Source organism: Ornithorhynchus anatinus, chromosome 19 (assembly GCF_004115215.2).
Source record: "Ornithorhynchus anatinus isolate Pmale09 chromosome 19, mOrnAna1.pri.v4, whole genome shotgun sequence".
In the NCBI taxonomy this organism is placed as follows: domain Eukaryota; kingdom Metazoa; phylum Chordata; class Mammalia; order Monotremata; family Ornithorhynchidae; genus Ornithorhynchus; species Ornithorhynchus anatinus.
This window is the reverse complement of record NC_041746.1, coordinates 23,751,856-23,773,301: the sequence shown is the minus strand read 5'-3', so window position 1 is coordinate 23,773,301 and position 21,446 is coordinate 23,751,856. Positions and strand designations below refer to the sequence as shown.

The window sequence follows — 21,446 nt, the reverse complement described above, 5'->3', positions numbered from 1 at the left end:
GCAACGCACTGTACTAAGCGCTTTGGATGGACAACTCGGTAACAGAAAGGGACAGTCCCTGCCCATTGACGGGCTTACAGTCTGAACGGGGGAGACGGACGGACGAACCTCATTAATAGAATAAAGAGAGTAATAAAAATACTTGCAAATGAGCACAGCGACCTTGGGGCCGCTCTAATCGATCGATTGATTATGGAGCGGGGCCGGGGGCCGTTTCCATCGGCAGGGAGGGAGAAGGGGGGCGTCCGCGCATGCGCAGTCGGGGAGGGGAGCATTCCCGTTGCCATGGAGACGGCGGATGCCATCCCCTGGACCGGCCTCTCCCCCGCAGCCGGCTCTTTCGACCTTGGAGCCCTTCTAATCGATCGATCGATCGATCGATTACGGAGCGTGGTCAGGGGCAGTTCCAATCAGCAGGGCGGGAGTGAGGACGCCCTCCAAAGCTCCGCGGCCCAACCGTCCGCCTTGGGATGCCCCGCGCGTGCGCAGTCGGGGCGGGGGAAGCGCTCCCGTTGCCATGGAGACGGCGGATGCCATCCCCTGGACCGCTTCCCCCCCGCAGCCGCCGGCTCTTTCATTCATTCAACCGTATTTATTGAGCGCTTACTATGTGCAGAGCACTGTACTAAGTGCTTGGAATGGACAAATCGGTTACAGACAGAGACAGTTCCTGCCCTTGGACCGGCTTACGGTCTAATCGGGGGAGACGGACAAAAACAATAGCAATAAATTGGAGCCTTTCTCATCGAGAGATCGATCGATTATTGAGCGTGGTCAGGAGCAGTTCCAATCAGCAGGGCGGAAGGGACCTGCCCGAACACGCCTAGTCGGGGAGGAGAGCGGCTGAAACCGAGGTTAAGGTATCAAACCTTGACTGCTCTAGCCCAGGATATTATAATAATAATGTTGGTATTTGTTAAGCGCTTACTACGTGCAGAGCACTGTTCTAAGCGCTGGGGGAGATACAGGGTCAACAGGTTGTCCCACGTGAGGCTCACAGTTAATCCCCATTTTACAGATGAGGGAACCGAGGCCCAGAGAAGTGAAGTGACTCGCCCACAGTCACACAGCTGACAAGTGGCAGAGCGGGGATTCGAACCCATGACCTCTGACTCCCAAGCCCGGGCTCTTTCCACTGAGATACCTTTGTACACTCTATTACTTCTCCCTACCAGTAATTTATTTAAGGCTCAGTCTCCCTCCCTGGGTTGTAGATTCTTTGAGGGCAGGGATAACAAATACGAATTAATTGATTCATTAATTACAGTCGAATTGATTAGACTGTGCGCCCGGCAAAGGGCAGGGACCGTCTCTGTTTCCCATTTGTACATTCCAAGCGCTTAGCTCTGCACATAGGAAGCGCTCAATAAATACTATTGAATAATTCTATTGAACTTGTCCAAATGTTGAGTACAGTGCTCTGCCCAAACTGTAAGCTGGTTGTGGGCAGGGAACGTGTCTCTTTATTGTTATAATGTACTGTCCCAAGAGCTTAGTACAGTGCTCGGCACACAGTAAGGGCTCAATAAATACCACTGAATGAATGAACAAATGCTATCGACTAATTGATAGGAGTCAATCAGCGGTATTTCTTGCACTCTCAGTATATGCGAATTGCTCTACCGAGCGCCGGGGTAGTCACAAGATCATACTAATAATAATAATTACGGTATTTGTTCAGCACTTGCTATGTGCAGAGCACCGTTCGAAGCGCTGGGGTAGATACAAGGTAATCAGCTCGTCCCACGTGGGGCTCACATTTTTTAATCCCCATTTTTACAGATGAGGTAACTGAGGCACAGAGAAGTTAAGTGACTTGCCCAAGGTCACACAGCAGACAAGTGGTGGAGCCGGGATTAGAACCCACGACCTCTGACTCCCAAGCCCGTGCTCTTATCGTCCGATCAGACACAGGCCCTGCCCAATATGGGGCTCACAGTCTGCGAGGGAGAACGGCTACTGAATCCCCATATGACAGATGAGGAAATTGAGGCACAGGGAATTTAAGTTAACCAAGGTCCCACAGAGCAGATGGCGGAGCTGGGAGGATTAGAACCCTAGTCCTCTGATTCTCAGACCTAGAGAGGTTAAATGACTTGCCCCGGGTCACGCAGCAGGCCCTTGGCGGAGCCGGGATCAGAACCCAGATCCTGTGACTCCCAGGCCCGGGCTCTTTCCGCCAGACAACCCCGCTTATCCAAGGAGATCCCTTCTCCAGCCACAAAGTTCAGGAAGATAAAGGGTTGACGTTTGGCAGGAGGAGACGGGTTAAAACCAGAGAGGCAGAACAGATTCACGGTCCCGAAATCCCACTGTGTTTGCTCTGCAGAACGCCATGCAAATCAATCACTCTGATTTCCCGCAGCACTTAGCGATATCTTTGGACCAAATGTTCTTACGGTCCTGTGATCTGTGTTTGTGGTGCATCCGTCTCATTTATTCCGCTTATTGATGGGAGTGCATTTCCACCGTTGGCAGGACTCCACCAATACCAGGAGACGGAGAAATCAAGGTTGCCAACGACCCCAGAGCTTAATATCTTCATTCCACAGCATGGGGAGACAAAGATGAATTAATAATGTTGGCATTTGTTAAGCGCTTACTGTGGGCAGAGCACTGTTCTAAGCGCCGGGGGAGATACAGGGTCATCGGGTCGTCCCACGTGAGGCTCACAGTTAATCCCCATTTTACAGATGAGGTAACTGAGGCCCAGAGAAGTGACTTGCCCACGGTCACCCAGCTGACAAGTGGCAGAGCCGGGATTCGAACCCATGACCTCTGACTCCAAAGCCCGGGCTCTTTCCACTGAGCCGCGCTGCTTCTGGGCATCGAACAGAGAGATGAGCCAAACACCAGCGGAGGTCGAGAGGGTTTGAGAACCCTCCCTTGGTCTGAGCGTCTATCAAACCAACGTTTCCGGCCCCCTTTGGGGGAGAGAAGGCCCACTCTCGTTCCTTTGTAATCCCTTCCCTCCGGAACTATGTTCTTCCCAATAATAATGATAAATAGTATTCATTAAGTGTTTACTATGTGCCAAGCACTCTTCCTCTAATGGGTGCTTAATCATGACGGTTGGCTTTTTTTCTTAAGGTAATTGTTAACCACCTACTAAGCGCCAGGCACTGTAGTAGGCAGTCCAGTAGATAGAAGCTAATCAGGTTGGACACGGTCCCTATGCCACATGGGGCTCCCAGTCTCAATCCCCATTTTACAGATGAGGGAACTGAGACCCAGAGAAGGTAAGTGCCTCGCCCTGGGCCACACAGCAGACAAGTGGAAGAGCTGAGGGAGAACCCAGGTTCCTAATGACTTCCAGGCCCGTGCTCTTTCCACTAGGCCACGTTGCTTTTCAGGAATTCTGCCCATCCTCGATTCTTCCCTTGAGCCACGGAAGCAGTAGCTCACCTAGCAATCCACCGCCGCTCAGTGCCACTTCCATTACTGGCATAAAGACTGAATGAAGTTCAAAGGATTTTAAATTGGTAAACAAATGAAACAAAGTGCTAACGTGGTGGTGAGGGTGTGTGTGTCTTTTAATTCCGTTGAATTCTCTCTCCCAAGAATTTAATACGGTGCTCTGCTCACTGTAAGGGCTCAATAAATACCGCAGAGTCACGTGAAAATAAGGAAAAGATGTCCTCCCTCTTGAAATACGATTTTATTTGCTACAGAGTTTCTATTCCAACTTAAAAGCCATATTGCTTTTCTCTTACGCATCTCATTTTCCCCATATTTTCTGGAGAAACGTTGATATTTTGACTTTGCAAGAAACCCTCCAACCCCCTTAATTAGTTAAGTTAATTCCACGATCTGTGAAAGGATGGAAGATGGGATATCGCATGTGTACAAAAGACAGGTTAAGTATAAATGTATAACTTCATTAGATTTTACTGGATATCAATAACCCCCTCGGATAACTGAAAACAAAACTTAATGGAGAAGTCAAATTTAAGCATTGTGCTACTAGTGTTGTGAAAAAAAGTACCACAAGATTATTTTCTGAGGTACTTATTTTTAAACCTGTTAAAATTCTTTTTGTGGAAGGAGCCTTAAGTGATAGTCTCGTGATCGAAATAGGGACTAAATAAATATGAATCATTACTGTTAAAAACAACCAAAATTCATAGACAATAAGATAAAGGCTCTCAAATAATACAACCAACAAAAACAACAACACTGGTGAATAAATGTTTGAAATTTTGGCATCCAGAGCATTTCAAGTTCAAATCAGTCCTTCCCGAACCGAAGGCACTTGAAGTAAAACATTTCAAACAGTCATCTGGCATTAAATCTTCGAGTTCCTGGGAAATGCACAAAATCTGGGAAATTCACATGTAAAATGGAGTCTTCCACTGAGTAATAATTGTTATTTGACTCGCAAAAAAGTGGTTCATTTTCATGTTTCCTTCTTTTTTCATCCCAAGACTAGATTCTTCTAAATTAACAGAACGTCAGGAGGCAGTGTGACCTATTTACGAGTCATTTTCTCTACGCCACATCACAAATTCATTTTTACACATTTTCCCAAAGTACGGCATTGAGCGGATAGAAGCAGCGTGGCTCAGTGGAAAGAGCCCGGGCTTGGGAGTCAGAGGTCATGGGTTCTAACCCCGGCTCTGCCGCTTGTCAGCTGTGTGACTGTGGGCGAGTCACTTCACTTCTCGGTGCCCCAGTGACCTCATCTGTAAAATGGGGATGAAGACTGGGAGCCCCATGTGGGACCATCTGATCACCTCGTACAGTGCTTCGCACACAGTAAGCGCTTAACAAATACCATCATTATTATTATCTTAAAAGCCAAGTCCCTAAAATATGCTTCACCGGTGACCACTTTGACTGACGAGCCTTACCCATTTACCTTCAACTTAGGCGGCACTTCATTAGCTTCAACTAAATGTTCAAATGAAGTGGAATTTTTAAGCAATCCTTACGCAACAATGTCCTGCAGTGATTCTCCCTTTATGGTCTCACAGTGCCAAAATGGAAGAACGGTGCTTCTTTTGAGGGGGCGGACATTTGGCCATGTCATTGAAAAATTCATCAGCCTCCAGTTTGATACAGGGAGAAATTGTCTTAAAGTTCTGTCAACGACAAAGATGTTGCATGGGGATAATCCAGTAGAGGACACGATTTGTGTGGTGTTGAGACGCTCTAAATGGGGGACATGAGTTTGGATCCCAAGGTAATAATACTAATAATGTTGGTATTTGTTAAGCGCTTACTATGTGCCGAGCACGGTTCTAAGCTCTGGGGGAGGTACGGGGTCATCAGGTTGTCCCACGTGAGGCTCACAGACTTAATCCCCATTCTACAGATGAGGTCACTGAGGCACAGAGAAGTGAAGCCCAGAGTCACACAGCTGACAGGTGGCGGAGCGGGGACTCGAACCCATGACCTCTGACTCCCAAGCCCGGGCTCTTTCCACCGAGCCACGCTGCTCCTCTAGCCAGGTATGTATGCGACGCTTCACCTCCCAAGCTTTCTGCTGCTTCTATCTCACGTAAACAGCTCCGTCTGTTGCTGCATCCCTTGGGCGAGTCACTTAACTTCTCCGTGCCTCACTCACTTCATCTGTAAAATGGGGGTGAAGAGCCCCACGTGGAACAAGCTAATTACCTTACGGCTACCCCGGCGCTTTGAATAATGCTCGGCACACAGTAAGCGCTGAACAAATATTTTCAGCGCTTAGAACAGTGCTTGGCACGTAGTAAGAGCTTACCAAATAACCATAATTATTATCCTGCCTCAGTCGGATCCCACAGTTCAACAGAGAAGCAGCATGGCCCAAAGGGTAGCGCACGGTGCCTGGCGTCAAAAGGTCCTGGGTTCTAATCCGACCTCTGCCACTTGCCATTCAGTCAGTCGTATTTATTGAGCCCTTATTGGGAGCAAGAGCACTGTTCTAAACGCTTGGGAGAGTGCAAAAGAAAAATAAACAGATACAGCCCCTGACCACAACAAGCTTGCAGTCTAGAAGAGGAGTGTTTTGTCCCTGGCAGCTGCCCTGCAGCAATCCTCCTCACCTTTGGTGCTTAGTACAGTGCCCGACACATAGTAAGCTCTTAACAAATACCACCGTTATCAATTATTTTTGTCAGATAATAGGATCGATCTAAAAGGATTTTGAATACTGTGACGGTGGGATAGGATTAAATTTTGAAGACCCTTTTCCTCTTGAAAACCCTGCTTTTGGCCCAGATTGATCTGAGAGGAGCAACAGGCTACTCTTCCTGCTTTTTAAAAAAATTAAAACTTAAAATTAAAGAAATATCCCCAAACCCTTGGCGAGGGGAAGTTGCACGAGCGGGTTTTGGCCGTCCTCCATTCGAAGACGTCGGCTGCCCTTCCTGGACCTTTCATCCATTCAATCCTATTTATTGAGCATGTACTCTGTGCAAAACACTGTACTAAGCGCTTGGGAGAATACATTAGAACAATAAACGGACACATTCTCTGCTCGCGGTGAGTTTGCCGACCAACGTGGGGAGCAGGATGATCATTATGGTATTTGTCAAGCGCTTACTATGTGCAAGACACTGTACTAAGTGCTGAGAGCTGTACTAGGATGGGACAACAGGGAGGAGCAAGGTCTTCTACGTGCACAGAACTGGTGAAATGTCTCCTCTCCACAAGTCCCCACTCTCCTCCGCAACCTGAACCTCACTTGGCTCTAGCCTCACCTGTACAATCTACCACAAACAACTCCAAAAACCCACCCGTCCACCTTCCCAGGCCCTTCTGGTTTAAAACCCAGGTCTAGTTTCCTCCAAAAATGGCTGGGCTACAGAGGGAGGAACTTCAAATTTGAGAAGCGGGGCCCACGGCAGAGCTGAGAACACCCCCATGAAGACCCGTGGCTTCAGCGAGCTGGGTTTTCGACCTTTCAAGCAACCGTCGCCGTGGCCGAAATTTCAGAGTCGTTATCCGTCACGTAGCCATCAGGGGCCGTATCTCCTTGCGAGGTCGCTTTGAAAAGTTCAGGATGCCAAGAAGCAGGCTCAGAACGACCCTGAATGGGACAAATATATTCTCACAAAAAAGGGACTATTTTTGCCGATGCGAGGCTGAGGTCAGGGTGGCCACACTTCAGCCTCATTTGTCCTGATGGTTAGGATCTCACTGTCAATAGCGGCATCTTTGAGAAACGAAGTTCGGCTAAATGATAAATAATGAATAATAATTGTGGTATCTGTTAGGTACCTATTTGCCAGGAACTGTACTAAGCACCAGATAACCAGATCAGATGTAGCCCCTATCCCACACAGCGCTCACAGTCTCAATGGCAAAGGGGACAGGCACTAAATCTCCATTTTACACATAGGGAAACTGAGGCCCAAAGTCCCACAGCAGCCGATGGTGGAGCTAGAACTCGGATCTTCCGTTCCCAGTTCCGTGCTCTTTCCACAAGACTGCACTGCTTCAATCCATTCATTCAATCGTATTTATTGAGCGCTTACTGTGGGCAAAGCACGGTACGAAGCACTCGGGAAACCACATTCACCGTCGTGCTTCTGGGTCAGAAGCAAATCTCTCGTTGGCATCTCTGGGCCTTCTACTTACCAATTCATTCTGGAATAGACCTCCTGAGCACTGACTCTTTGCCTTCTAAACGTTTAGCCGGTGGAAAGGAGGCAAACCGATTTTCACCATCTCGAACCCCGAACACTCCAGCACGTGGAGGAACCGACAGCCTAGCCGACGGTGAGCCGGGCCGTGGGGCGTGGAAATGGAAAACCTTAGGGAAATCACATTACGAAGTGGATTATAAAAATAAATTATGTAGCAAACAACAAACACTATCAAGCGTGTGCTTAAGGACCTGAAGTTTTGCCAAAGAACGGTCAAATCCGATTTTGCACAGAGCGGAACTTGCTCTTGTCCCCGTTTCCAGAGTTATCTTCGGGGCCACGGGAAGCTTGAGAACTCTTTCCCCCGGACACTCCCTGGAGGGAGAATGATTTCAAAAGCGGTCGGAAACATCGAAGGCCGCGGCGAAGGTGGACCGGAGCGGAATTGACGTCCATCCAAACGGAGTCCAGAGGAAGGGCTACCATTCAACAGGTGCTTGGCAAGTTCACCTGGGGTTCAGTCGTAACTGGTGAATGACGACGCTTTCTAAAAAGAGAAGAAAGAGAACAAAGTGTCGTCTATTATCTACCCCATCTCGGCCCGTTTCCCTGAACACAAACCCCTCTCTGGGGCTGAATGATTTTAATCCCATCTCCTGCCCTTTGGAATTTGCACTTGAATCACTGTGCTGGACTCCTGAGCCCTTGTTGGATCAGATTAATCGATCAATCCATCATATCTATTAGGGACGGGCTTCAAATTTGAGAACCGGGGCCCACAGCAGAGCTAAGAACACCGTTCCGAGGCCCCGCTGGTTTCACAACCCTTTAAGCAAACGTCAGTGTAGCCCAGATTGCAGAGTATTTAGTGTTTACTGTGTGCAGGGCACTGTACTAAGCACTTGCACTGTACTAAGCAATTCAAGTGGGAAGGGCTAAGTCCCACTGACCAGTAGGGAGACAAGGCAGCCATGCAAGAGGTCTCAGGAAGAACACAAAGGGGTGAAGAAATAATCTAGGCTCCCTGGACCTGCTCTGGTGTTCAGACCCTGGTTTTTGAATGACGTTCACCAGCTCCGTGATCCGAAGCAGCATAGCCTAGTGGAGAAAGGCCTGGGAGTCAGAAGGACCTGGGTTCTAATCCCGCCTCTGCCACTTGTCTTCTCTGCGACCTTGGACAAGTCATTTCACTTCTCTGGCCCTCAGTTCCCTCATCTGTAAAATAGGGATTAAGACTGTGAGCCCTATGTGCAGCAGGGACTGTGTCCAATCTGATTATCTTGTATCTACCCCAATGTTTAGTACGGTGGCTGGCATATAGGAAGTACTTAAAAAAAAAATCACAATTATCATTATTATCATTATTACTACTCATCCTGGGGCCATGGTTCATGTGGCTCTTGGTTTAACCAAAATGGCAAGTTAAAACAGAAAGTATCACCTTTTGGAGCTCTACCTATGTACAGAGCTTTGATTGTATCTGTGTATAATATAATAATTACAATGGCATTTGTAAATCATTCATTCAATAGTATTTATTGAGCGCTTACTAGGTGCAGAGCACTGAACTAAGCGCTTGGAATGTACAAACTGGCAACAGATAGAGACAGTCCCTGCCCATTGAGGGGGCTCAGAGTCTAATCGCACTTATAAAGTGTCAAGCACTGTTCTAAGTGTTGGGGCAGATATAAGTTTATCAGGTCAGACATAGTCCGCGTCCTAAATGGGGCTCACAGTCTAAGTATGGGGAAGAGCAGGCGTTCAATCCCCGTTTTACAGACGAGGAGACTGAGGCCCAGAGAAGTGAAGTAACTTGCCCAACGTCTCACGGCAGACAGGTGGCGGAGCCGGGATCGGAACTCAGATCCTCTGACTGCCGGGCCCGTGTCCTTTCTTTTAAAGCGGTAGAGCGTTTCTCCCCCAGTGATGTGACATAACGGCGGAGGGTTGGAAGACAGCTGCAGAAGACAGGTGAGCTGGGAGAGCGGAAGTCGGAAACAGGACAGCCGCTTGGGAAGAGAAGTTGCAGGAACCACCGTGACGCCGAGGGTGAAGCAGAATCAGCACTAGGCACCGAAGGGTCACCAACGCAACAGGGCACGTAGTGATGATTTTCGCATGCACACACAACGCAGAGGGGCTGTTGGTCACACGCTGGCCTTATCCACCGCACCCGCGTACATAGATCAAAGCTTCACGGTCAGCAGCCTCCTCTCCAAACCCCAGGGACAGAAACAGGCATGCAAGGATATGAAGTTTATCCTTGCCCAGGGGACTCGGCACACACAGAAAAGGCTTCCTGTTTTCAGTTCACGCATTCCTTCATTCAATCCTATTTATTGAGCGCTGACTGTGTGCGAAGCACTGAGCGGGAGAGGACGATTTAACAATAAATAGACACGTCTCCTGACCACAGCGAGCAGTGCGAGTCCTGGGTACATGGATCGTCAGTGACTTGTTTCTGTCCAGGTTTCACAGGACTCGGTCGGAATCGAGCCGCCCGCCGAGGAGTCAAACGCAGTGATGAAACGCAGCACCCGCTGACCTCGTGATCTCTCCGTCTATGATCTATCACCTCGCTACTGTCCCACTACAACCCACACTCTCCGTTCCTTTAATGCTAACTTCCTCGCCGCACCTCGATCTCGTCTATCTCGCGGCCGACCTCTCACCCACGTCCCGCCTCTGCCCTGGAATGCCTTCCCTCCTCATATCTAACAGAAAATTACTCTCCCCCTCGTCAAAGCCTCATTAGAGGCACGTCTCCAAGAGGCCTTCCCCGACTAAACCCTCCTTTCCTCTTCTCCCACCCCCTTCTGCGTCACCCTGACTTGTTCCCTTTATTCATTCCTCCCTGCCAGCCCCACGTCTCTTCGGCATGTATCTGTAATTTATCTATTCTATTATGACCGAGTTTGGCCCTCTTGTGACAACTAGAGATGGGGCCTGGGAGTCAGAAGGACCGGGGTTCTACTCCCGGCTCCTCCACACGTCTGCTGTGTGACTTCGGGCAAGTCACTCCACTTCTCTGGGCTTCAGTTCCCCTATCTGCAAAAATGGGGATTAAAACTGTGAGACCCATGTGGGACAGGGACCGGGTTCAACCTGACTGACCTGTATCTATCCCAGAGCTTAGTACGGTGCCTGGCTTTTTGTAATAAGGGGATTAAGACTTCGAGCCTCGTGTGGGGCATGTGTCCTACCTGTTTAGCTTGTAACTACTCCGGCACTTAGTACAGTAAGTAAGCTCTTAACAACTTTCATTGTGATCCCTATTGTTATTAACAAATATCATAAAAAATAGAGTTGGTGGTCCACAAGGAGCTTACATTTCTATAGGTGGAGACAAGTATTAAAAGAAATTGCCGATAGAGAAATAGTAGAGTTTAAGGTTATGCCCAGAAGTGCCGTGGGGCTGCAGTTACTCCTCTTTACTAAGTTGAGCAGATACCCTTAAAAATGTGTGCGTGTGTCTGAGGGGCAAGGGCGGGCGGTGAATATAACCACCCTCTGGAAGACACTGAACATGATGCTGTTTTGAAAAGTACCAGGAACTTTGGTCTGATTTCTGGAACTGAAATTCCGAGTGGCAAAGCAATCACCATCCTGACCGTCAGCAGGTCCCTATCAGCAAGGCAGGAAAGTGGAGAAAACTTGAGGCCTTGACTTCTACAAAAGTCACACCTGTTGATGCCCAAGTTAGCATATAAGGAGTGAGGAACGTACATCCCCACTGTATTTTTCAGCAGGGTTATTTAAGGTAAACTGTGTCAGGATCGAGTTATATCTGAACTCTTTATTCAAGAGGTGAGGAGGTGGGTATGTGGGCATTTAGCTATATTTTTATAAGCCTGAGAATAAGATAATATCTCTGATTGCTATCAATCAATCAGTAAAAATGGTATTTATCATCGAGCACTTTGGGAAGAACACTAACGAGCGCTTGGGAGAGTACAATAAAATAGAAGCAGTGCTGCCTGGTGGATAGAGTACGGGCATGGGAGTCCAGAAGGAACTGGGTTCTTATCCTGCCTCCACCACCCGTGTGCTGTGTGACCTTGGGCAAGTCACCTAATGTCTCTGTGCCTCAGGTACCTCATTTGTAATAAGGGGATTAAGACTTCGAGCCTCTTGTGGGGCGTGTGTCCTACCTGTTTAGCTTGTAACTACTCCGGCACTTAGTACAGTAAGTAAGCTCTTAACCAATATCGTTATTATCCCTATTATTATTAACAAATATCATAAAAAATAGAGTTGGTAGTCCACAAGGAGCTTGCATTTCTATAGGGGGAGACAAGTATTAAAAGAAATTGCCGACAGAGAAATAGTAGAGTTTAAGGTTATGTCCAGAAGTGCCGTGGGGCTGCAGTTACTCCTCTTTACTAAGTTTACAGCTGGAGAGCATACGATCCTCCGGTCTTTCCACAGCCAAGGGAAACAGATGCAGATGTGCACGGTCCTGATCTCATTTGAAAGGAGTCATCCCCGTTGACAGTAAAAATGAAGAGCACCCCAAGGGCACAGGCAGGGAAGGAGAAGAGCGCCTGTGAAGTTCACATGTCAAATAAATCCTCTCTGTCAGAGCTCCAGTTCCGAGCGAGTCCCGAGGGGGAAGAAGGGGATGGGAAGGTTCATTTCGCAGCCGGGAAGGGGGATGACTCTCTCACAAGGAGGGCCCGTTCAAGAATGACCGACCGTACGGTCGACGACACGCTTTCCAGCTGGTTCCATGATGTCAGCGGGCTTCGTGCGGTTGACTGCACGTATTTTCCTTTAGGCATCCTGAAGAAGCAGCGTGGCCTAGTGGGAAAAGCATGGACCCGGGAGTCAAAGGAACTGGGTTCTAATTCCAGCTCCACCACTTGTCTGCTGTGTGACCTTGGGCAAGTCACTCATCTCCTCTGTGCCTCAGTTTCCTCAGCTGTAAAACGGGGATTCAGTCCTACTCCCTCCTACTTACACTATGAGCCCCATGTGGACAGACTATATCTAAACTCATCCCAGTGCTTAAAACAGTGCTTGCCACATAAGTGGCTCCTTCCTAACTTGGAGTTTGGAGTGAATCAGGAGCTACGTAGACCCAATTGGCCTGGAGAGATAAGCAGAAGTAATGGGATTTCTACTCCTCGACGCCTCACCCCACCCACTCTCAAAAATTCATATCAGTATTTCCTCACAAGAATGTCAGAGCCAGCCCTGCCTGGCTTGTATATGTGGATTTCTCTCCTAAAGTCCCACCAGGAGAAATTGAAAATGAATGGACTTTGTCCTACGAGTGCTTTATAAATTCCCACAACTGATACAGCCCGTTGATTTAACGTCTGAGTAACTGGCAGGCCAAAGCAATTCCAGCATCCAGGGCAGATTCACTTTGAAAACACATCTGTGTCCAGGCAAGGGGGTAGAAGGATTCAAAACGGATTTCCTTGGGACGGAAATGGCAAGGGCTAGTGTGTATCGGTGATGGTTCTTATTCAAAACTGGAGTTCCTGACCTCCGGAGTTGAGAGTATTGACAGAAAAACCTGCTAGATTCTAGTCCGCTCTTAAGAGGAGGAAAATATGACGTTAGCAGAATGAAGGAGAGTGCATTATTTACCTAAAACAGTTTAACTAATGCCCGGTTTCTATGGTTTCCTTATTATTTTTTTTTTAAGACCAAACAAGAATGAGGCCTGCCCCGAGTCATGAAACTGTTGACAGTGATTTCTTCTCTGATAAATCTCAAGCTTGGCTTCAAGGAAGAATACCTTAGAGTTCGCGTGTCTCCTCAGAATTGAATTCGAAAACATGAGCTAAGGGATGACTTTGAGTCACAGACCCTGTGAATAATTTCATTACAAGTGCCGCTCTGTCCTTGGGTCTCCCAGAGAGATGGTCCTTAGGCTTTAAGAGACCCTGAACAGGTAATAATAATAACTGTGACGTCAGTTACGCATTCACTACGGGGCACAGGCTGGGGGTAGATACAAAATAATCAGGTCCGACAGTCCCTGCCGCATATGGAGCTCACAGTGTCAGGGGATAAAAAGCACAGGTATTTTCTCCCTGTTTTACAGATGAGGAAACTGAAGCACAGAGAAGTAAAGTGGCTTGCCTAAGGTCACACGGCAGGCGTGTGGTGAAGTCAGGATTAGAACCCGGGTCTGGGAAGCCATTGAGGGATCAATAAGTCCATTGGTACTAAGATCGGCAATCAAGAAGGAACTGAGAGCCAAACTAAAGGCAAACTCCAGAGAGGAGTGAATGGGCTTAGAGCTCCTTAGAGCTTCGTCAGTGTATTTTATTTCTTCCGATCGTGTGCGAAGAACCTCGTTTTAACGGACTCGTGCAGTGCCATCGAAAGTTGCATTTGAGCATTTTTTCAATATCAGTGATCGATTAAGAGAAGCAGCGCGGGCTAGTGGGAAGAGCACGGGCCTGGGAGTCGGAAGGACCTGGGTTCCAATCTCCCTTCGGCCACTGGGTCTGCTGTGTGACTTGGGGCAAGTCACTTCTCTGTGCCCCATTTCTGGTCCGGAAAATTGGAATTGGGATTGTGAGCCCCACGGGGGACAACGGAATATGTCCAACCTGATTCGCTTGTATCCACCTCAGCGCTTAGTACAGTGTCGGGCACTTAGCAAGGGCTTAACAAATGCCTTAAAAAAAAGATGATGGTTTAGGGGAGGGGATTTAGCAGCAGAGGGCAGTAGAGCATAAAGTTGGTGTAATTGAGAGGGAGGAGGTGGGAAAGGGGGAAGCTCATGAGGAGGTTGAGGAATAGTCTAGTTGACAGTTGCCTATTTTTTTTTTTGTCATTTAATAATGGCAAGTTCTAATAGAACCGCTGTTAAATGCATCCGGTTATACATATCTAAATATGTTTAAAAATGTCCCCTAGATTCAATCCTTTAAGAGTTCTCCCGGATCGGCCACTAAACACCCATTTTGCGCTCTCACACGAAACGTGCTTTTAGGGGATATTTTTGATACTCTCCATTTTTTTTTCCCCCCCCCCTTAGAGGGAAGACAGTCCTGTAGGTTCGTGCTCACTGATAATTACTTTTTCAGGCAAACACAGGTTGAGCGCTATGTCCAGGCACTGTACTAAGCACTGGGGTGGATACATGCAAATCGGGTTGGATCCAGTTCCTGTCCCACATGGGGCTCCCGGTTTTAATCCCCATTTTACAGATGAGGGAACTGAGGCCCAGAGAAGTGAAGTGACTTGCCCAAGGTCTCCCAGCAGACATGTGGCGGAGCCAAGATTACAACATGCTGCTTATTACATGCTGCTTATTACAGAAGCAGCATGGCTCTGTGGAAACAGCGCGGGCTTTGGAGTCAAAGGTCATGGGTTCAAATCCCGGCTCTACCACTTGTCAGCTGTGTGACTGCGGGCAAGTCACTCAACTTCTGTGGGCCTCAGTTACCTCATCTGTAAACTGGGGATGAAGACTGTGAGCCCCACGTGGGACAACCTGATTCCCCTGTGTCTACTCCAGCGCTTAGAACAGTGCTCTGCACATAGTAAGCGCTTAACAAATACCAACATTATTATTATCATTATCATTATTAACCCAGGTCCTTCTGACTCTCTATCCGTTAGGCCACCCTGCTTCTCAACTAATCCGTTGTGTTTCATCCCAAAGCAAGCCAGTTTCCCAAAGGCTTAAACCCTTGTAGTTTTGCTAGAAATGTGAAAGTAATTATGACCAAAAGTGAGAAAAAGATAGAAAACTTTGGATAGCTCTGAAACTAGGCTAGGTTTTATCCTATTTTTCATTTTAGAAAACATAGGGCCATCTTAAATTCATATCCCAAGCAGTTAAGGTTCACTCTTTAAGGGCAGGGATCCTGTCTACAAACTCCCCCTAATGTTGAGTACAATGTAGAGAGTTCAGTACACTGTCCATCAAATAAACACTCAAGCTATACTATTGTTATAATTGAAGATTTGAAGACCCGAGCACTTGCTTCAGAGAAAGCAACTTTTCTTTAAGCCAGAGACTATTTCCTGTGAAGATTTTGGAATCATTCAGGAACCTGCAAAATGTAGAATGGATTGTCACTGGATCCTATTCAGTAATTGGGAAGATAAATCCACATTACATTTTGCGGGTGTTGGGGTAATTCTAAATTCAATTTGGGGCATACCTGAGGATCATGTAACTGAGAGTCAGTTTTATTTTCCTTGTCACCCAGTGACAGAGTGTTCCCCCGAGCTGTGCGGACACGCCAGATTTCCTCTAATCTTTCTAAAGGAACTTCCAGTTGTCATGTCGGAGAAACCCCATTCCCGTCTGACCAGATACAGCATCGCCTACTGGAAAGATCACGGCCCTTGAGAGTCAGAGAACTTGGTTCTAATCCCAGTTCCCCACTTGTCTGCTGTGTGACCTTGGGCAAGTCACTTCGCTGCTCTGTGCCTCAGTTACCTCATCTCATCTGAAAATGGGGATTAAAACTGTGAGCCCTTGTGGAAAGTGGACCGTGTCCAACCTGATTATCGTGTATCTACCCCGGTGGTTAGTACAGTGCCTGGTTCATAGTAAGCACTTAAATAATGTACAAAGAAGTATGAAGTCCCTCATAGTAAGCACTTAACAAATAATGTAAAAAGTAGTATGAAGTTCCAGGCAGTCTGCATTAGATTCCACAAGCCTGGGGACTTTGGACTCAATCAGTAATATTTATTGAGCAGTGCTCTGCACACAGTAAGCGCTCAATAAATACGATTGAATGAATTGAGGGCTTACTTTTTGCAAAACACTGTACTAAGTGCTTGAGAGAGTACAACAGAATTAGCAGACACATTCCCTGCTTACAATGAGGTCGAAGTCTAGAAAAGATTCCGTGCTCTTTTAAAACGGTTCATATATCCTCATGGAAACCCAGAGGTTGAACATGGGAGAATATAGCTTTGGTAGGATCTTTTTGACAAGACAGGGTTTCAAGACTAGAAATCATGTATCCTCCCCCCCCCAAATTTACCCAGCAGCTTCTTAAAATGTTACAATAGCTAATAAAACCAATATCTGTTGGGCAGTAAACTCTTTGCCCTCAATTCCCAAAAGCTTCTTATGGGCAGGGAACATGTCTAACCAACTACGTTGCACTGCAGTCTCCCAAACACTTAGTACAGTGTTCCGCACATAGTAAACGCTCAATAAATACCACGGATTGACTGTAAATTTTCCCTCTGAGTGGTTCAAAGCCAAATGAATGACTGAAAGGAGAATCTCTATCTAAAAGTAGAAAGCATAACGGGTTGGACACAGTCCCTGTCCCATGTCGGGCTCACAGTCTTCATCCCCATTTTGCAGATGAGGTAACTGAGGCCCAAAGTCACGCAGCAGACAAGCGAAGGAGTCGGGATTAGAACCCAGGTCCTTCTGGCTCCCAGGCCGGGGCTCTGTCCACTAGGCCACGCTGCTTCTCTAATCGACGGGAGGGAAGGATCCCGGCCAAACCTTTGGGCCTGCTCCACTGTGACTCACAGTTCTGGATCTTGGGCTCAGCGCCATCTGACTTGGGCACCCACATCCTGCTCCCCGTAATGCTTAATAAAACTGGCTCGCCACAAAAGTAAGGAGAAAAGATAAGGCACTTGAGAAAAATGCATGGTCTCTGAAAACAACGCCCTCCCCCAATCCTAATCCACAAAGAAAACACATGTGAGTGGGGCAAAGACAACACTGTCTCTGGGGGAGAACAGGAGAATCTGTTTCACAGTGGGGGTTCTCCCAGAGCTGAGGAGAATTTCTGTTTGCAATCAGTCTAGACTTCCCAGAAAGACCCCAGAAAGTTGCTCAGTCAGGACAGAGGGGCGTTTAGTCGGACCGTGGGCCCACGCCAACCCTTCCAGCCAAAGCCCGTGGTGAAGATGACCTCTGTGGCCTTCGCATTTCCAGCCCGGTGACTCAGAGAAATGGCTTTAGAGAAAACTTTGGAAATCTACGTCCCGGGTCACCGGGGGCGTGTCAGTCTCGGCCCCGGTCAGAAGGAATTTTAGAGCGTTTCTCCCCCCCCCCCACCCTAAGCTTAGTCAAAGATTATAACCGGACAGCTTGGCTCGACGTTGAGCCAGAGCTATTTTTCCTTTGGAGTCTCCTGATTGCAAACATCGTTTTAACTCTCGGGTTTCCCTCCAGCACAGAAACGGACAGAACGAACGGGTGGGGCGTACGCGTATTAGTCGGTTATTCGGTGAACGGCGTATTCGGGACGCGGATCAGTACTGGTCAGTGCTTGCCACTCGCAGACAGGGGCTGGTTTCCAGGAGACAGAAGCAGTAAGCACCGTAACATACCCCCTGGGCCACTGCCCTTCATCCCTTGTACCCTCCCAGAGGTGTAGAGCTGCTGGCTGAAGATTTCTTCAGTTCTATTTTCATTGACTGAGTCTCAGCTCGAGGCTCGAATTTTGTCAGATTTCCCGTTCCTGGGGCTGCCGCTACCGGCTTTCCTGCTTTCATACCTTTCGACATAGGGATTCGGGTGGGAGCAGGCCGCTGGGGAGACCCGTCTTGTCCTGACTGGAAGAGAAAAGAGGAATCGGGCGTCAACTGCTGCGGAAGAGTTTTCCGTGCCTCGGTCATCGGCCCTGAGCAACCCTGGAGGGTGAGAGGGGAGGGGGTGGTCCTCCTACTCCAGTGTGGCGGGAGAGAGCCAGAAATGAAGGCTGGGCCCATGCCAGGTACTGATCCAAGATGGATTCTGCCCTTTGCTAATTCTTCGTTCAGGGGAGATAATCTTCTCACTGGAATTTTCTCAAAGGGTTCATTGTAGGCCTGAGGAGAGACTTGAGTTCCTGAGGCAAGAGAAAGGCAAGATGGCTGATTTGGGAGCTCAAAACTCGTGGCTCCTCCCTCTAAAGATCATCACCTTCTCAGGACCCCCACCTTGGCTTGGCCATTCCTAGCTGTGACTCCCATGCATCAAGAAGGATAAAGGAGCTCCATTCAATAGATTCCTCTTGGCCAAGCCTAGGGGAAATCAGACCAATCAGATGCTCTTCTCTGCCTTAAGAATCCCGGTCTATTTTTATACACAGTCCGTTCAGTCTCCCCGATCACCTCATTTGTTCTTTTCCGTTCCTCCTTCAACCCTAGCCTGCCCGTCTTAAGCCAAACTGACTGGAACTGAACCACTGTTTTTTACAGTGGCCAAACGAGGCCTTGATTGGTTTTCTTTCCCCTTTCTGATGATACCCCAAAATTGGTTAGTCCTTCAGCCATCAGAGGCTGGGCCAGAGGTTTGAAGGAAGAAGGTAAACTCCTGTAACATCCCTGTGAATTTCACTGCTTGCAGTGATATGCAGGACTCGGGGATGGGGGCACCATTTTGAATTCTATATTTCTAAATCTACATTTCTAAATAGCTCAATCTGTTGGAAAACAAAGTTGTCTGGTTTTCAGCCATCCAAACAACAACCAAACTCCGGCGATAAGGGGATTCTTGCTTACTTTCTCGCCTGGATATTGCTAAGTGTTCTAACCTCAAGCCACCAAGAAGCAGCATGGCCTAATAATAATAATAATTATGGTTTTTTGTGAAATGCTTACTATGTGCCAGGCACTGTACTGAACACTGGGGTGGATACAAGCAAATCAGGTTGGACACAGTCCCCGCCCCACATGGGGCTCACAGTCTCAATCCCCATTTTACAGATGAGGTAACTGAGGCCCAGTGAAGTGACTTGCTCAAGGTCACGTAGCAGACAAGTGATGGAGTCTGGATTAGAACCCATGACCTTCTGACTCCCAGGCCCAAGCTTTATACGTTATGCCATTCTGGCCTAGTGAGAAGCACCCTGGTCTAATGGTTGGAGCATGGGGCTGGGAATCAGAAGGACCTGGATTCTAATTGCGGCAAGTCACTTCACTGTGCCTTGATTACCTCATCTGTAAAAGGGAGATTAAGACTGTGAACCTCATGTTGGGCAGGGACCGTTTCCAACTTGATTAACTTGTATCTATCCCACCACTTAGTTCAGTGTCCGGCACATTGTAAGCGTTTAACAAATACCATCTTCAAAAAATTAGTAAATCACGACTTTATGACCAACAAATCAAGGTCTGAACAAAGTGTGCGATATGGAGGAAAAGTGAAAGTCATCAGAGCAGTTAACAAATGAAGTGACTAAAATGAGAAGTCTTCAATTCTCCTTCCGAGCTTTCTCTAGAAGCTAACAGAAGAAATACCTGGGAATCGTAAGTATTTCTCCTCCTGTTAAATGAAAGGAACGGAGCTGTTATATCCGGTTCCATCTCTAATTACCTATTTGTCTAGAGACTATTGAGCAGCATCACTTTAGGTATCTTGACTTTGTTTTTCCAAGTAGTTCCTAACTTATCTCCACATTATTTTTGTCCTACATCTCATAGGGTGTTCTATTATAGAACGATTTTAGTTCCTTATATGGACCGTTGGTAACTTGGAATTCAAGTGACTCCACGCGATAAATTCCCTCATCTCTCTAGGGGATGGCTAGAAGAGAGAATACCAGAATGTCGTCCCCATTTTGCAAAGGGAGACGGAACACCCACACAGATTTTGTGACTAAACCAGCCCACCAGAACCCACAGGGCTAAACTCTCAGGCCTTGAATAAATCGATCAAAAGCAAGTCCGCGTGATTCACTCTCGGTAGATGCAGAAGAAAAACGGGAAAGACCCCTTAAAAGGGATGGAATCTCCACCTCTAAATAATGGATGCGACCGTCATATAAGCTCTTTACGGACAGGGATCGTGTCTGCTAATTCTGTGGCACTGTACTCTCCCAAGTACTTAGTACAGTGCTCTGCACATAATAAAAACTCAATAAATACCACTGATTGATTGATTTGGGAAGTGGACCCTGCCTGACCTGATTTTCTTGCAGCTACCTCAGTTCTTATTAGAGCTCAGTACAGTGCTCTCCACAAACTAAGAGCTCGATAGTCGGGCGTGGCTTAGTGGAAAGAGCCCGGGCCCGGGAGTCAGAGGTTGTGGGTTCTAAGCGCATAACAAATGCTACAGTGACCAGTATCATTATAAGATTCCGCCCAGCCACGAAGAATTTGGGACCGAATACTTGCACGAAGGAATTGATTACAGGGCTAGGGGTTTGTACGATGTCACTCACTCTCTGCCGGTCACGTTCCCGCCGGGGCGCTGGTTGGCAACAAGTAAGCAGATGGGCAGGGCGCAACACGCTGCGAAGTGCACAAATGCTCAAGAGGCTGATGGGATGATTTGACCAGAAAGAGGACTATTCAGGGAAAGCAATATCCATTTATCAAATGCACTCACTAGTTTTAAGACTCCGACTCCTTTCATCTTTTAAACAGGCCCTATCTGAATAGATTCTATACTCTCAGCTTGTTGTGGGTGGGGAATGTGTCTTCCAACTCCGTTCTACTGTACTCTCCCAAGCGCTCAGTACAGTGTTCTGCGCATGATGTGTTTAATAAATACGATTGATTGATGATGAAATAGATATTTTCCAACACAAGTTGTTTGAATTTTGTGGGCAGGGGAAAATCTCATATCTGGAAAAATTTGAATAGCGCTATGTAATAAGAATCCTTGGCATATAAAGGAGGGGCCTCATGGGAAAAGCAGGAAACCTGTAACTGGCCTCTTTAATCTCTCAAAGATAATTGCCTCATCTGTAAAATGGGGGCAATAATCCCTGTCCTTGCTTTGCTTCCCACAGATGATGTGAGGGTAGAGTTGAGTTCATAATCCAGGCTCAGGCCCACAATAGTTATGTACCCATCCATAATTATTTGTATTAATGTCTGTCTCCCCCTCCAGGCCATGAGCTCGTCATATTGTGCTCTCCTAAGCACTCAGAAAAGTGCTCTGCACACAGTAAGCGCTCAGTAAATACCACCGATGGATTGATTATT

At 47.5% G+C, this 21,446-nt stretch overlaps 1 protein-coding gene and 1 long non-coding RNA gene across 5 annotated transcripts in view; both read right to left on the bottom strand.

Moving 5' to 3' along the window:
* Positions 1-7,806: 7,806 nt before the first annotated feature.
* Positions 7,807-21,446, bottom strand: part of FILIP1 (filamin A interacting protein 1) — an 82,383-nt gene continuing 68,743 nt past the window's right edge. For 3 of the 4 annotated variants that reach the window (XM_029047386.2, XM_039914806.1, XM_029047387.2), the window contains exons 6-7: positions 17,862-18,086; positions 7,807-8,115 (exon numbers count right to left, since the gene is read on the bottom strand). In XM_029047386.2, the coding sequence (XP_028903219.1) occupies positions 17,880-18,086 (207 nt within the window). In that variant the 3' untranslated portion in view covers positions 7,807-8,115; positions 17,862-17,879. The remainder of the gene's footprint in view (positions 8,116-17,861; positions 18,087-21,446) is intronic. The other variant, XM_039914807.1, reaches the window with a different exon arrangement.
* LOC114805691 lies at positions 11,780-13,994 on the bottom strand. Its single transcript, XR_003753716.2, has 2 exons — positions 13,318-13,994; positions 11,780-12,368 (listed from the first exon to the last, which is right to left on the bottom strand). It is a non-coding gene; the product is annotated as an uncharacterized LOC114805691 (long non-coding RNA).